The sequence below is a fragment of the Saccopteryx bilineata genome, chromosome 8 (assembly GCF_036850765.1).
Source record: "Saccopteryx bilineata isolate mSacBil1 chromosome 8, mSacBil1_pri_phased_curated, whole genome shotgun sequence".
Lineage (NCBI taxonomy): Eukaryota > Metazoa > Chordata > Mammalia > Chiroptera > Emballonuridae > Saccopteryx > Saccopteryx bilineata.
This window is the reverse complement of record NC_089497.1, coordinates 65,025,609-65,041,962: the sequence shown is the minus strand read 5'-3', so window position 1 is coordinate 65,041,962 and position 16,354 is coordinate 65,025,609. Positions and strand designations below refer to the sequence as shown.

Sequence of the window (16,354 nt, the reverse complement as noted above, 5' to 3'; positions counted from 1 at the left end):
CGCTGGAGATGGCTCCTTGGCCTCTGCCCCAGGCACTAGAGTGGCTCTGGTCGTGGCAGAGTGACGCCCCAGAGGGGCAGAGCATCGCCCCCTGGTGGGCAGAGCATTGCCCCTGGTGGGCGTGCCGGGTAGATCCCGGTCGGGCGCATGCGGGAGTCTGTCTGACTGTCTCTCCCCGTTTCCAGCTTCAGAAAAATACAAAAAAAAAAAAAAAAAGACATTCAAATCTTGCAAGAGATTATAAAGAAACCCTTTCCTGGGCCAAGTGCAACTAGAGAGGATTAGAAATATATGTTGCCTCTTTTCTCCCAAGTTGAAACATTTAGCCCTCCTATTTTTAGGTGTGAAATGGTTGTCAATCCGAAGTGACAGAGTGCTGAAAGCCATCCATCTTCAGCGAGAAATCTCTTTGTAATGTCAGGTCTGTGTTCAATCCTCATGTATAGAACCAGGCAGAAACGAGATTGCAGAGTGGTTAAGACCATAGATGCTAAAACTAGACTGCTTGAGTGTGAAGTTAGTTAACCATTATTGTGACTCAGTCTCCTCATCTATAAAACAGGAATAGCAGTATCCATCACATAGGTTGCTGCGAACATAAAATGAGTTAATATTATAAAAAGTACTCAGATAATGCCTGACAGATATGAAGCACCAGGTTTGCTACAGCTTATCTATGTATTAAAAGTCTACAGATCTTCGCTGGCATTCCCAGTGACCTGTAATTACTAGTGGGAATAAAGAATAAGAAGGAAAGCTAGCTGTGGATGTGACCTCTGACTCTAGATTTCCATGGCAGAGCCAGCTAGTGATGCAGATTGCAACCAACACAATGCCTCTTCCTGATATAAATACTTTCCTTAAACTAGTTTTATTGTTATTTAAAACTTAATGTGAATGTTCTAAAAGCAAAACCTGATGTCCATATGTGGTCCAGATGCCCGATGAATCAATTTAAGAATAGTGAAAGTTTGCAGAACCCAGGGCCATGAAGGACTGCAATCCTGCAGTATGTGGAGCTGTTGTAGGATTGGAGGCTGTTCAAACTAAGCACAGACTTGGAGCCAATGCTAACTGAATTGTAGTATTTTAAAGAGTATTGAGTATAAGAGATGAGAGTTGTTTCATGAACCCCCAGAAGACAGAACAAGAACTGTTGGGTAGCAGTGAGAGTGAGAAAGCATTCCGGCTTGATGTGGGAAAGAACTTTCTAGCAATCAGAGCTGTCTGGAAATGAAAGGGACTCCCTTCTGATCTGCCTGTCACAGAGAGGTGGATGCGAAGGTGTTATAACCAGGGCTTTTGTGAAAGGAGTTTGAGTTTGAACTCAGTTTCCTCACAGCCTAACTGGACATGTAGACTCTCCAAGGAGAAAGGCTTTCCCAGGCAATGCCATCTACGCCTACCATCCTGAGCCATCTTCCTTAGACTGCCATGTGAGAATAGTGTCAGAGCACTGGCCTCAATGTTGGGAGACTTGAATTCTACTCTGTCATCTTCTGTGGGATCTTGGGCTGACAGTCAACTCCTCAACCAACTCATGAAAAATCTCCATCACACCGGCCTTACAGAGAGGTAGTGTAATGGTCCCAGTGAACTCACTCACCGTGGTGACAGCGATAGTGGTGGTCATATTGCTGTTGTGGTGGACATTATGCATCTGCTATCTTCCTCATGTTGCCTTCGATAGCTGGACTAAAAGCGTTTCCTCGGTGTGTTCTCAACAGTCAATGCTTTTTTCTTTCAGGCCGCTGTGCTCGCTGCGGGGAAAACGTCATTGGGGAAGGGACAGGATGCACTGCCATGGATCAGGTCTTCCATGTGGATTGCTTCACTTGCATCATCTGCAACAATAAGCTCCGGGGACAGCCCTTCTATGCCGTGGAGAAGAAAGCCTACTGTGAGCCCTGCTACATCGTAAGTTCAGATTTGGTCCCTCCCTTGCTTTGCAAAGATGTTTTCCTCCAGATACAGTGTAGCCATCTGACCTTTACTTCACCCCAGCCTTCAAGAGATGTGTGTGTGTATAAATTGGCGTATGTTAATTTTTCCCATGTGTTCATATGAAGTCAGAAGGGTGGGTTGGGTTGGGGCTGCCATTCAATTAGTGGTCTGCTAGGAAGACCATCACCGTGTGGATTTCAGGCATGTATGTACAAGCTAGCATGGTACCTATCCCTTGAAGCATCAGAGCGTTTCCTAAGTGGCAGCATCATACCTCTTCTTATTAGGTCTCAGCCTGCAGTTAAAGTCATCAGGATTTGTTGAGACAGCTTACAGGGCCACTGGACTGATCAATGCACTTTCAAACTCCTGGGCCCTTTGAAATTCTACCCAGAATGTTTCTTATATGTCATGCCCAGAAGTTTTTCAATGACAAATAGGAGAAACCCTTTTTGTTATAGAGTACCTTAAAGGGAAATGAATAGTAGTGCTGACTGAGCTAATAATTGTTTTCTTTTTTGAAGAACACAATTATACTTTAATAACATTGCTGGATAACTAAAAAACAGTCACATTATCTTAGCTTTTTGCCAGGCTAATTAAATCTATACATTAAGTACTAGAGCAGTTTAGTGGATGAACAGAAATCTTTTTGGAATCTAAAGTAAATTTCTTTGTTATCCTTCTGCATGACTGTAATGTGTCTGTTTAACACTTGTTAGTGGAAAAAAGTAGTGACTTTTGGCAAACCCACAAAAGAGCCATGGTTGGCCTTCAGTGCCCACGCATTTCAACATAAAAGAAGCTCTCGGTGCAAGACATTAGGAGTTATGCATAGTTTTGTAGATACCCAGGTTTCAAGTTTATTGTAGAAGTTTCTGGCCTCGTTGGCATTTTCCCTTAACCTGACAGCTTTAACTCACTGCAGCCCTGGAGTCTGTAGCACAGATCTGAAACTTCTTTAAGATTAAGATCTTGTAGGATCTAATACTGTTTTGTATTTCTTAGGTTTAGTTTTATTTCCTTTTTCTCCCCAAGAGCAACTCAAACAATTATATAGCATCATTACAGTGCCACACAATGTTGGAGCTGAAAAAAACTTATCAGATCATTTGCCTAAATCTTCTCTTTAGAGTGAAAACACAGAGACGCAGAGAGGAGGCCTGTACGTTCTGTTGTTCGTGTCCAAGCCAGGGCTGTATTCAGTTGTTGGCACTCCTAGCCCCGTGTTTTCTGCAGACATCACAGTTTTACCTTGTCTGGAACATAAACACAAACAGAGTAAGGTCCTGTTCATCTGGAAGGAAGAATTACATATCAGGGAAAGTCTAGTGAACAAAAGTTCATCTCCGTAGTGAATAAGGATATTTCAAATGTCACCCTTTGTAGTCTTTGTTGATAAGAGAAAACTACAAATTCCCTGCCTTTGTCAACCAATTGTATAGACATTCACAATGACATTTACTCTATGACTAGGATGTCAGCAGAGCCCATAGTAGCAGCTAAATATGGTTGTTTGTCCTTATACTAAATGACCAGAGACTGTACTTGTGTCTATTCTCCAGCCCCTTTGAGACGGCATTGCCTTGTTGATTCTTACTACTTTTAATGATGCTCCTGTGACAGCCTCTTTCAGTCTTTTGTCCCTTACGAGCTAGGAATTATATGAACAATATGGGGAAACAATATAACAGGATGTGAAGATCACGGGTCTGAATTTGGTTCTATTGCTTAAGGTTCTATCTCCTTGGGAGTGTTCATTGATCTTTCAAAGCCTCAGTTTCCTCATGTGTATACTGGGCTGGTTGCAGTATTTCCTTCAAATGTTTGTGAATGTGAAATGAGACGGTCCACACTTGGCCTGCTGCTCTAGGGGTGGTAGTAAAATGAACACTACCTGAGATTAGTTTTGACAAGATTTCTGGCCTATTTAGTATTCCTGAATATGAGGCTCTTATATGTGCAGTGAGATTCACTGGGCCTTAGGAAATTATTTTAACCTGTCAGATATAACACTCTCCCGTTTTAAATGCTTTGCTTGCTCCCGTGAGTGTGTAATGAGACCAAAGAAAGTCTAACCTGGCTAATTTGTGGGTTTATGCAGTGTGCAGGCTCGGGTTTCTATCTCCTTTCCAGGCATAGGAGCTTGGTGATCCTTCAGGCTGCAGAGGTTAGCTTTGCTTGCCTGATACTATCCTATGCTTATGACAAGGAACACTGTCTGGAAGATTCTCAGTCACAGCCTTGGAAAGCCTGAGTGAATTCCAATAATGGAAATTCTTACTGTCCTTTTTGACGTCTCTCCCTCATAAGAAACTTTAATCATGATTTTTCTTTAATGAGATCTATCCATGGCGATTCTAAAATGTAATTTAATTATTTTCTTTACTTTTTTTTTTTTTTTTTTTATTAAGTGAGAAGCGGGAGACAGAGAGGCAGAGAGACAGATTCCCACATGCACCCTGACCAGGATCCACCTGGCAAGCCCCCTAACAGAGCAATGCTCTGCCCATCTGAGGCCACTTCTCTGTTGCTCAGCAACCAAGCTATTTCAATGTCTGAGGCAAGGCCATGGAGCCATCCTCAGTGGCCAAAGCAAACTTGCTTGACTCATTCAAGCCATGGCTGTGGGAGGAGAAGAGAAAGAGAGAGAGAGAGAAAGAGAGAGAAGAGGAAGAGGGAGAGTTGGAGAAGCAGATGGGCACTTTGCCTGTGTGCCCTGACTGGGAGTTGAACCTGGGTTTTCCACACGTTGGGCCAATGCTCTACCACTGAGCCAACCGGCCAGGGCCATAATTTAATTTTCAGAACTTGGTTATGCTTTACTCAGAAACCATTGTTCAATATTGATTTCAGAGTTCAGCCTAGCCCTCAAGCCCTCAGATGAATGTGTTAGCGTCTATATGTATTCTGAACTTTCATAATAAGTCCAGTAAGCTGCCACATTTGAAATGTCAAGAGTTTGCTTTTGTGGGGATTCGGGAAGCTATGCCTCTTTCTCTTGGAACCAGAGCTCTTAGAACAAGCACCTGCAGTGTCTTCCAGTTACCTCGTTCCATCAGTGGAAACTGACATCTGTAAGACATCCTATACATAGCAGAGAAAACCTATGCTTCATTCAGTGCTTTTTTTTTTAACTGATAGAGTCAGAATATTGAAGATGGTGGTTTATTCACTTATTTCCCTATAAGGATTACTCATATTGGGTGCCCTGAAGACCAGTCTAAAATAGATTCAATTTATTCTTGCCTAAGTTAATCAACCTGAAATTGTATTTAAGTTAAACATTCACATAATTTTGAGAGCAACTATACCAATAGTATCTTCATCTTTTTTCAATTCTAATTCTTATTTTTCTATATTCTCTTAAATCCTTAATCCTTACACATATACAGCTGTAATTTAAAAAATTTGATTCTATACGACATTAGATTTCTCTTTAATCTTTTATAAATGCTTTGTTTTGTATTTCCTATTGATTGACTTCATATAAATATATATATATATAGCTTCTCATGATTAATAATCATTATTTTTAGCTTTTTATATATTTCTAGTTTTACATTCTGTTTACACACTAAATTTTAAAACCATTTGCCACTGGAAAGGTATTGGATATTTTCTAATCTTTTATTATTGTTAATAGGATGCCTATAGATGACTTAAACTTTTATATTATTTTATTTTGAATTACTTTCTTAGCATAATTTTTTATTTATATTACTCATTATATGAAAATTTGGAGAACATTTGCTAGATTTCTTTATAAAGATTTTTCAATATGTAGAACCATTACAAGTAGTGAGACCATATTTTAAGCTATAATCTATCCACTGTAGAAAATGTTTATTCATATTTATTCAGAATTAATTTAATAAGTACATTATGTAATAGTTATTTTAATTTTAATTTGTATAATTACTAGCAAAATCAATGAGGTGCTTTTCTACTTTGGTGATAGATCTCAAAACCGTAGCTTTAAGTATTCTTACAGATTAGTATGAATGAACAACTTGAAATTAAGAACACTAAGCTACCCTGAGGAATAAGGGAATATAAAAATAAAATATATTGATTTTAGTCCTTGCTCTCCTGATGTGACTTTGAATAAGTCATTGAATTTCTGGGCCCTGGCTGGTTGGCTCAGCGGTAGAGCGTTGGCCTGGCGTGCGGAGGACCCGGGTTCGATTCCCGGCCAGGGCACATAGGAGAAGCGCCCATTTGCTTCTCTACCCCCCCCTCCTTCCTCTCTGTCTCTCTCTTCCCCTCCCGCAGCCAAGGCTCCATTGGAGCAAAGATGGCCCGGGCGCTGGGGATGGCTCCTTGGCCTCTGCCCCAGGCGCTAGAGTGGCTCTGGTTGCGGCAGAGCGACACCCCGGAGGGGCAGAGCATCACCCCCTGGTGGGCAGAGCGTCGCCCACCAAGGGCGTGCCGGGTGGATCCCGGTCAGGCGCATGCTGGATTCTGTCTGACTGTCTCTCCCCGTTTCCAGCTTCAGAAAAATACAAAAAAAAAAAGAAGAAAAAAAAAGAATTTCTGAGTACCAGTACTACATTTATTAAAGGGAAACGCTAACTTTTCTGTCTTTGAAGAGACGGAATAAACGAATATATTTTGTATATCATGAAATTGTTTACTGCTTACAAAATTAGGGGATATTTTATCGCTTCATATTTGTTTTTGAAATATCCCCTAATTTTTGTGAGCAGTAGTATAAGGGTTTAATTTGATTAATGATGTTGTCATTGCTTTTTCCCTCAGCATAATCTGATACAATTTAGAAGTCCTCTAAGTTTGGGATAATTTCATAGCTGCAGTTTCTATAGAAATACTGAAATAAATAGATGTCATTGAAGGAATATGAGTACATAGATAAGATTTTCATGCTTTGCTTAATTATATTTTTATGTTGGTATGAGTATGAAGAGTGGCAACAGAGCCTCCTACTTATGTGTCCTTCTGCCCTTAATGAGACAGGTTTACCCACAAGTGTAGATTTACAAAAGAATTTCTGGATTCTTAGCATAGCCAAGGAGTCCAGGCCTACGAACACAGTACATCAGAGATTCTCAGTAAGTCTGTTATGAACTGACAGCCAAGGGCACTCCCTTCGATCGGGGCTTTCCCCTTGCAGTGGAGCAGCTCCAGCTCCTACCACTCCAGCCATGGAAGCTGGTATATATATTTTTATTGGAGTTCAGACCCAAATGATTAAAAGGCGACTAAACGCTTTAAAGTTACTGAATTTGACACATTAGTGGCCTTTTCCTTCCTTATGTCACTAAATAGCTATAGTTAAAACACTCCAAGTTTTCAACCTACGTTAAGTGGTCGGTGTTCTACCTCTTCAGGAAAGTTTTTCTTTTCTATGCTCAATTCTTTCTAATAAAACTCTAATTTTGTTGTTTTTTGTTGTGTTTTGTTTTTAATTAGGCAGTTATGGCCAGGGCTTTAGGAAGGTGCTGTGAAATGAACTGACAGCTTGGACCAAACCTGAAAAAGCCACATGAACTTTCCTCTTCTATTCTTAATTGCCCACCTCTGCTCTCATCTCCAAGAAGTTTCTGCCTCTCTCTTTTCATACCACACACAAGTGCGCACACACACACACACACACACACACACACGTGCGCGCGCGCATGCACGTGCACAAATGCAGACACATTTGTTGATATTAGATCTTCTCTCCGCAAGTACTTTACTAGAAAAAGAGAAAGAATGATTAAAAAAATATGAAGCCCTGGCTGATTGGCTCAACGGTAGAGCATTGGCCTGGTGTATGGAAGTCCCGGGTTCAATTCATGACCAGGGCACAAAAGAAAAGTACCCATCTGCTTCTCCCCCCTTCCCCCTCTTTTTTTCTCTTTATCTCTCTCTTCCCCTCCCGCAGCCAAGGCTCCATTGGAGCAGACTTGGCCCAGGTGCTGAGGATGGCTCCATGGCCTCCACCTCAGGTGCTAGAATGGCTCTGGCTGCAACGGAGCAATGCCCCAGAGGGGCAGAGCATCACCCCCTATTGGGCATGCCAAGTGGATCCAGTCGGGCATATGCAGGAGTCTGTCCGTCTGCCTCCCCACTTTTCACTTCAGAAAAATAAAAAAATATATATGAAAATTTGTCAAATATTCTTTTAAGAGATTGAACCAGGCCGACAACTACAATAGTTTTCTCTTCCATTTATATAGCCCCTTCCATTTTTCAAAACTGAAAATCTATCATTCTATATGATCATACCTATTACAACCTTGTGAAATAGACAAAGGGGAGACTTTGAGTCCCATTTTACAGTGTCTTTGATATTTTCAAAATAAAAGACAAAATGAAGATTAGGAACAGATCTTCTAATTTTATTGCTAGGTTTATACTATCACCTTGAAACTAATGTTTAACTTTCTAAAACCATGCACATACTGACTGCCCTGTGTGAGTATAGTCTTCTATTTCCAACCTTTTAGTTGATGACCATATGAATAATGTTTTACTATATTACAGATTCTGAAGTGCTGAGCTTATACTGATGAAAACTAATAAGCTCCTGGCTTTTTAAATTTTATTATTTGTGTGTGTGTTTGTGTGTGTGTGTGTGTGTGCGCGCATTTACAAGAAATAACTACAGATTAATTTTAAGGCAAAAATTGTTCTTTTTGGCGGGGTTAAAAATATAATCATTATAACATCTAACATTTGTTTAGTGCTTTAACTTTTATAGAGTGCTTTTATCTTGTGTCACCCCCTCAAGACCCTAGAAAATAGGTACAATTATGCTTTTCTTCATTTCTATTTTTAAGAGTTTTAGAAAAAAGTTAGCTTGCTCATTTCCATAGAACATGAGTATCAGATCCAAGACTTTACAAGTTCAGCTTTTTCCACATATCCAAGCATTCATTGGAAATCTCACTTGTCATTACTAGTTTTCTCTCTCCTAATTAATTTTTTCTATTACCATTTTTTATAATGTCAAGTTAAAAAAATACAGTTATCCCAAAATCTGAATTTTATAGAGGTCTCCTTCTTCTTATTTTAGAGAAATGCTGAACTCAAAATATTTTTTTCATATGGTAGTAACTTTGAAAAAAATATTTTTTAAATATTATTCCTAGGAGAGAAAAATTAGAAAATATAAGTGTTTATACTCTACCACACACTCCCTTTCTATTTCAGTGTATCTGTGTATGAATATATGTTTATAGCTGGATGTATGTTTATAACCACACATCTCTACATATGTGGTTACACACACGCAATGGGATCATACCATCTGTACTAACCAGTAACTTGTTTTTATTAATAACAGTGTATCAAACTTTGCCTTCTACAGAAATTGTTGCTTTTAAATATTCCATGGGCATTCAAAATATATATATCACCTTTCTGAAAAAATGACTCAAATATTCCTGCAGACATATAAATCAAAGTAAAAATCAAAATAAAGTGTGGGGGGAAGGGGTCCAAAGCAAATACCATGGTGATAAGCAATAAATAAAAAAAAATTAATAGTTAAAAATAAAGAGATGAGGAAAAAAATGTAGTAAATTCAGACCAAAAGAAAAAATTAATTACCTACTAACTACAATATTAATAGCAGATAAAGTACGATTCAAGACAAAATTATTAAATAGGCCAAAGAACATTATTTTATTATAAATGTCACAGTTCCTGAAGAACAAGCCTGAGTTTTACTTATTAAATATCATTACATTGAAATAGATAATGCAAAATATTGCTTAAATATGAGATGAAAATGGTAAAACCATATTCTTTATAAAATTTTAACACATGTCTTACAGTCTTTGACAGACCAATTATAGAAGTTGAATAATATGATTGACTTAATCTATACAACAAAAGAGACTATATCTTCTTTCTAAATCTCTATAGAAGATTTAGATTTGAAAAAAAAATCATATCACAGTCTAGAAGGTAAAGGTAGACAGTTCCTACTTTGGCTGGCAGAATTGCACATGGTTATACACCAAGGCAAGAAATCTATAGAACAAGCAACTAAACACACTCTGGGTAAAAAGAATTCTTAGAGGTGGCACTGGTGATAACACGGCGTGACAGCAAGAAGGAAATGCAGCCAAGGTTGAATTCCAAGTAAAGCTAGAATTGCTAATTGCACCAAGAAAGAGTGCAGATTTATTAACCTTAAAACACTAGAAAAGGGCCCTGGCCGGTTGGCTCAGCGGTAGAACGTCGGCCTGGCGTGCGGGGGGACCTGGGTTCGATTCCCGGCCAGGGCACATAGGAGAAGCGCCCATTTGCTTCTCCACCCCCCCTTCCTCTCTGTCTCTCTTTTCCCCTCCCACAGCCAAGGCTCCATTGGGGCAAAGATGGCCCGGGCGTTGGGGATGGCTCCCTGGCCTCTGCCCCAGGCGCTTGAGTGGCTCTGGTCACGGCAGAGCGACGCCCCAGAGGGGCACAGCATTGCCCCCTGGTGGGCAGAGCGTTGCCCCTGGTGGGCGTGCCGGGTGGATCCGGGTCGGGCGCATGTGGGAGTCTGTCTGTCTCTCCCCATTTCCAGCTTCAGAAAAATCCAAAAAGAAAAAGAAAAAAAAACACTAGAAAAGAACAACATCAATTTAAAGGAAGGAGGAATTAATTAAATGAAGTCAGTTATTGATAAATTGAAAAATACTAGAATTTTTTAGGTACAAGAAATGATTCTTTGAAAAAAGCAATATAATAAACATCCAGCGGAGATAAGAGAGAAACCAAGATTAGAGAAAACTAGGAATGGACAGGAAGCTCTTAGCGTAGGTATATAAGCCATTTTGAAATTATTACACTCCAAGTTTTATATAAAGGAATCTGTTTTTTCTACAAGGCAGAAATACAGAAGAAAATGTAATAGCCTGAAAGCGTGAGTGCAGAGCTGCTACATGAGAAAGGACCAAGAAATTTTACTAACAGGATTTCTCACATCTTTAAATAACTGATTCCCATGTTGTTTCAACTTTCTTTCAAGATCTAGCAAAAAATATATAGGCTTCCCAAATCATTTCCGAAAAGTAGCCTGATACTAATTAATAATACCTAACCTAGGTTACCCCCAAAGATAACTGTGCTGACCTTTCACCAGAGCATAAGTCCTAAATGAAGTATTAGCAAATTGAATGTCACCTAATGACATAGCCTAGATTATTCTGTAATGGTGATGTTAGGACAATATTAGGAATTTGTAACATAATTCATTGTATTGATTTATCAAATTTCTAGAAAGTTATCCTTATGGATGCCAAAAGAGCATTTAATGAAATTTATTATACCTTCTTTTTTAAAAAAATGCAATAACACACAAAAAAAATCTATGTAAAATGGAAAAAAAAAATATGTGTTCAATAGAATAAAGTAAACTAATAGCCAACCATCTTCCTAAATCTTCCTGGTTCCGCTCAGGATCAACATTCTAGCCTTTTTTTTTTTTTTTTGTATTTTTCTGAAGCTGGAAACGGGGAGAGACAGACAGACTCCCGCATGTGCCCGACCGGGATCCACCTGGCATGCCCACCAGGGGGCGATGCTCTGCCCATCCTGGGCTTCGCTCTTTCGCGACCAGAGCCACTCTAGCACCTGGGGCAGAGGTCAAGGAGCCATCCCCAGCGCGCCCGGGCCATCTTTTGCTCCAATGGAGCCCTGGCTGCGGGAGGGGAAGAGAGAGACAGAGAGGAAGGAGAGGGGGAGGGATGGAGAAGCAGATGGGCGCTTTTCCTGTGTGCCCTGCCCAGGAATCGAACCTGGGATCCCTACATGCCAGGCAGATGCTCTACCGCTGAGCCAATCAGCCAGGGCCAAGTAATTCTTCTTTATTTATTATTGTAACATTCATTGATAAGTCTCACATGGGCCAAATAATTTTGAAGCACACTTTTAAAAAATCGAATTCTTTATATAAATAAGGTATCATAAATTTTTTTGACTAAGACCCTGTCCCCCAAAAGTGATAACTGTACGCCAGCATATAACTTATAATGATGCTGGTGATGATTACTGTTAGGAGTAGTACTGGTATTAGTAGCAGTATTTGTTAGGGACTTCCGCACGCCAGGAACATTCTAGCCTTTCTACTAGGAATTGGGAAACAGAAGTCACATATATTTTTTTATATAATAAACTTTTTTGATATATAAATTTTAACTTATTATGTAATGTTTCTAACACAGATATAGATATAAGGCATACTATAATTAAATTCTGTGTATCCATTATTTAAGAAATACAAGATTGCAATTTAGATGAATTTTAGGTTCTTGTCCTTAATCACCCTCTCAAAATTCCTATACAGAGGTAACCACTCTGCTAATTTTTAATTTTATTTATGCATTAGTTTATATTTTTACTACCTATCTCTAAAAATATATAGGGTTGCCCTGGCTAGATAGCTCAGTTGGTTAGAGCATCATCCCGAAGTACAGAGGTTGCTGGTTCGATTCCTGGTCAGGGCACACACAGGAACAGATGTTCCTGTCTCTCTCCTGCTCTCTCCCTGCCTCTTTCTAAAAAATCAATAAAATGAACATTTAAAAAAATAAGTAAATAAATAAAAATATCTTTCTAAAAAATCAATAAAATGAACATTTAAAAAAATAAGTAAATAAATAAAAATATCCAGGGTTGTTTTTATATAATATTTCTTAATTTTAAATAAATGGCATTGTACCATACCTGTTGTGAGAATTTTTCACTCGGTTTTATAAGATTAGGATGAATTTTAGATGATATGTTTAGTCTTCTAGAAAATCTGAGAAAAAGAAGTGCAAAGTATTAGAATAACGAAAGTTTAGTAAGATGACAAAATTAAATTTAGGTTTGGATTGTATAACAGGAAAAAACCTCATACAAAATTAACAAAAAATATAAAATACCTAAGTAAACCTTTAAAAGCGTAAGTGATCTAAGTGAAGAATGCTATAAAATTTTACAGGGATGATTAACTCATGAGCAAAATGATTTGGGGATTGAATGTCCTTTGGAAAGCACCTCTCATATTAGCACCCTATAATTATGCTAGGTCAAGCTTTCCATGGGGGAAGAATAGCTACTGCACTATCCTTTGCTAATGTGTTTTATTTCGTCCTTTTCCCCAAATAGCCCCCAGCCCTATGCTGATTTTAGTTACTGCTCACCACATCCCTGTAGGCTCCAAGGTGGCCCTAGTGATTCACACACCTGTGAGAAGAATGCACAAAATAAGAACAAGACCTAAACAACATTCTCCTCCAGTTCCAATCCCCAACTGCACTCATTTCTGTTATCCTCGAATTAGAATGTTTTCTAAGGTCTAAAGAAACCTTAGGAATTCAAAAACGTCATTTATAGCTGAGAAAACCTGAAGCCCAAGCAAGCTGACTGATTAGCCTGAGGTTATATGGTTTATTAATGGCAGAGGCAGGAATAGAAACCATAAACCTTGACTATGCCTTCAAAGAACTGCTTTCTTTGGGACTCTGACATGAAGAGGTTTAACCATATGTGGCTCCAGGCTCCAGAAAAACATCCCTAGCAAATGTTGGATTCCATAAATTTTGGTTGGAGCGTGAAGAAATAGGACAGTGTTTGCTTCAGCCGCAACCAAGATGGAGAGTCTCAGATTTCCAGGTTAAATGCCTCTGAAACTTTATGCTAGAACCTTCTGCTGCCCTAGTTTGTTTATTTTTAAATCAAGCATGAACTCACCACTCAGTGCTTGCCAGAGTTTGGATGAATGTCAGCATCAGGCCACTGTAATAATGGTTTAAGATTATTTAATCCTATTACTTATACACTTCATTAGGCTGAGTGAATTGTTGGCAGTGGTTCAGTAAACTTCCTACTTTAGAGATAAAAGGATGGAAATAGGGAAGGAGTCTATCCTTCATTTTCTTTTATATTTACCTTATATCTCTTAAAGGGTAAAGGAATGATAATTTCCCAGCTACACTATGGGATATATGTTAGTAGGGTCTTCTGAACTGCTCTGTAGCCTCAAAGGAGAAAAATGTCTGTCCCTTTACATCATATCTAATTAGAAGAACAAAGATTTCACAACAGAGAAGGAAGGGTGTGTGTGTGTGTGTGTGTGTGTGTGTGTGTGTGTGTGCGCGTGCACGTGCGCGCATGTGTGTGTATGTGATTATGTTTTAAAATAAACCTGAAAATAAGTTCAAGAGTCTTAGGTAATATATTCCACTTAGGGGGGCTGGTATGAGGCAACAAATGATTTTAAAGAAAGAATATGGAACTTAAAGTTAGACTTTGTTTTTGCCCAGCTTGATCAGCTACTTTACTGCATTCACCTCATTTCTTTTAACTTAATTTTTTTCCAAAAATAGAATGAAAGTAGTATTTCTTACCTTTGTAGCTAAATGGGGGTTCCGAGAGGATGACAGGGTTGAGCAAAGGTCAGAGTGTGTAGGCTGTTAGCAGTGAGTAGCTGTGCATGGTCAGACCCCAGAACCGTACGTACAAAGTCTGTAAAGGAAAGTTTTGCTTAAATTGAATCACCAAAAGGCAGTTATTAGTCAGCATTTCCATCTCTGGAATGTTACCTGCACACTGCAGGTTTGAGAGCTCAGAGTCTGAGACTCTAGAAGCGTGGTTTTCCCAAAACATGTAGGAGGTCGCTGCTTTGGAATCATCCTAAAGTCCTTATTTAAAAAGTGGAATACTGGACCACTCTTCAGAAATGCACAAGAAGCCAGGAAATTTTCATCTTTCACAAGACCCTTAGGAAGGTTTCTTTTGCACACTCAGATTTGAGATCTGAGTGTTGGTCCTTCCAACTTAGCTCATGTTAGAAGTACCAAAATCCTTCACTTTTATTCCCCATCTCTCTCCTACGCATAGTTTTTACAACACATGACCAAACTGCACTCTGTTTGCTTGGGCATTGACACCTTCAGGCATCTCTGTGTCCAGACTATCTGCCTTGAGCTTTCCCCATCTCCATCTTTTGAACGTCCATATCAACCAATCTTTTTTTTTTTAATTTATTCATTTTAGAGAGGAGAGAGAGAGAGAGAGAGAGAGAGAGAGAGAGAGAGAGAGAGAGAGAGGAGAGACAGAGAGAAGGGAGGAGGAGCTGGAAGCATCAACTCCCATATGTGCCTTGACCAGGCAAGCCAAGGTTTCAAACCGGTGACCTCAGCATTTCCAGGTCGACGCTTTATCCCACTGCGCCACCACAGGTCTGGCCCATATCAACCAATCTTAAAAAGTTTTCCTGGCACTTCAGCAAATAGACATGGCCTTTTCTGAACATGTAGTGTTTTTGTTTCTCCTTCTCTCACAGGATTTAACTTTCTGGAACTGGTATTATAGTTATTTGAACCTTGGACACATGCTCTTTCTGATTTGAAACTCTTTAAAAGGTGTGTGTGTATATGTGGGATTGAGGTAGAGGAGTCACATTTTATTCAGTTTTATTTTTTCTATAGTTTTCTTAACAATAGGTGAGCATACTGCTGCTTTAATATTTATGATGAGTGGGGCAGGGAAGGTTGAAGGAAAACCCTGTTTTACTCTAGATCCCAGTGTCTCCTAAGATGGCCTTTAACTCTTTGCCCTTGGAGGTACCTTGGATCTGGGACTCATGTGTGTATAAGAAGCAAACGGAGCTTGGCTCCAGGAGTCTAGGAGCAGTCATTGCTGAAATGTAAATATAAAAGATTGAAGAAAAAGATGTGAAAGTGAAGCCAGCTGTCTAACTTCCAGCTGTAGAATTATCCTAAGAGCTGCAGCACTCAAGGTCAAACACACAGACCTGACTTATAGTCTAAAATTGCCAGGGAGTTTGAGTGGAAATTCTCTAATGTTCTGATGACACTGAATGGGACGTGGTAATTCTCTTCCACAGCCAAACTTAAAGGAAAAAATTGGCTTCCTGAATCTCTCTTTTGCTCACCTGCCTGCAGAGTCAGGGGATGCCAGCTGAGGTTGGCATCACTACAGAACACTTTATAGTGACAAGTATGGTATATAGTAGGCCTTCAAAAATATTTGTTTACTTTCTCACTAAAAATAATTTAATAATTCAGTCTCCTATGCTTAAATATGGGAAAATAGGGTGCCAAGAGAGGGGAAAAGACTTGCTTAAGGATGGCACAATTGAATGGATGCACTGAGAAGTCTTTAAGTGATCTGAAAATCACAAACCTACATACATATGGGCTTTAAAATTATAGTAAATGTATTTTTGAAAGGATAGCAAATATCCTCCACAGAAGTTATTTTTATTTTATGAGCTCTTTAATAATGCTGAAAGATATATTTGAGGCATTTTTTTAATAGTGCCATTGAGATATGTTAGTTAAAATAAAACTGAACTTTCTACAATTTATCCATAAAATAGTCAAAATGAATGGTTTTTAATATAGTTTAAGCAAACACTCTAAATTTTATTATTTTATTATAGAGCACAACAAATACACAG

General features: G+C 39.0%; 1 protein-coding gene across 12 annotated transcripts in view; it reads left to right on the top strand.

Annotated features, from left to right (window-relative positions):
* LPP (LIM domain containing preferred translocation partner in lipoma) overlaps positions 1-16,354 on the top strand; it is a 736,954-nt gene that overhangs the window by 611,270 nt on the left and 109,330 nt on the right. For all 12 annotated transcript variants that reach the window (XM_066241276.1, XM_066241275.1, XM_066241266.1 and 9 more), the window contains one exon: positions 1,748-1,917. In XM_066241276.1, the coding sequence (XP_066097373.1) occupies positions 1,748-1,917 (170 nt within the window). The remainder of the gene's footprint in view (positions 1-1,747; positions 1,918-16,354) is intronic.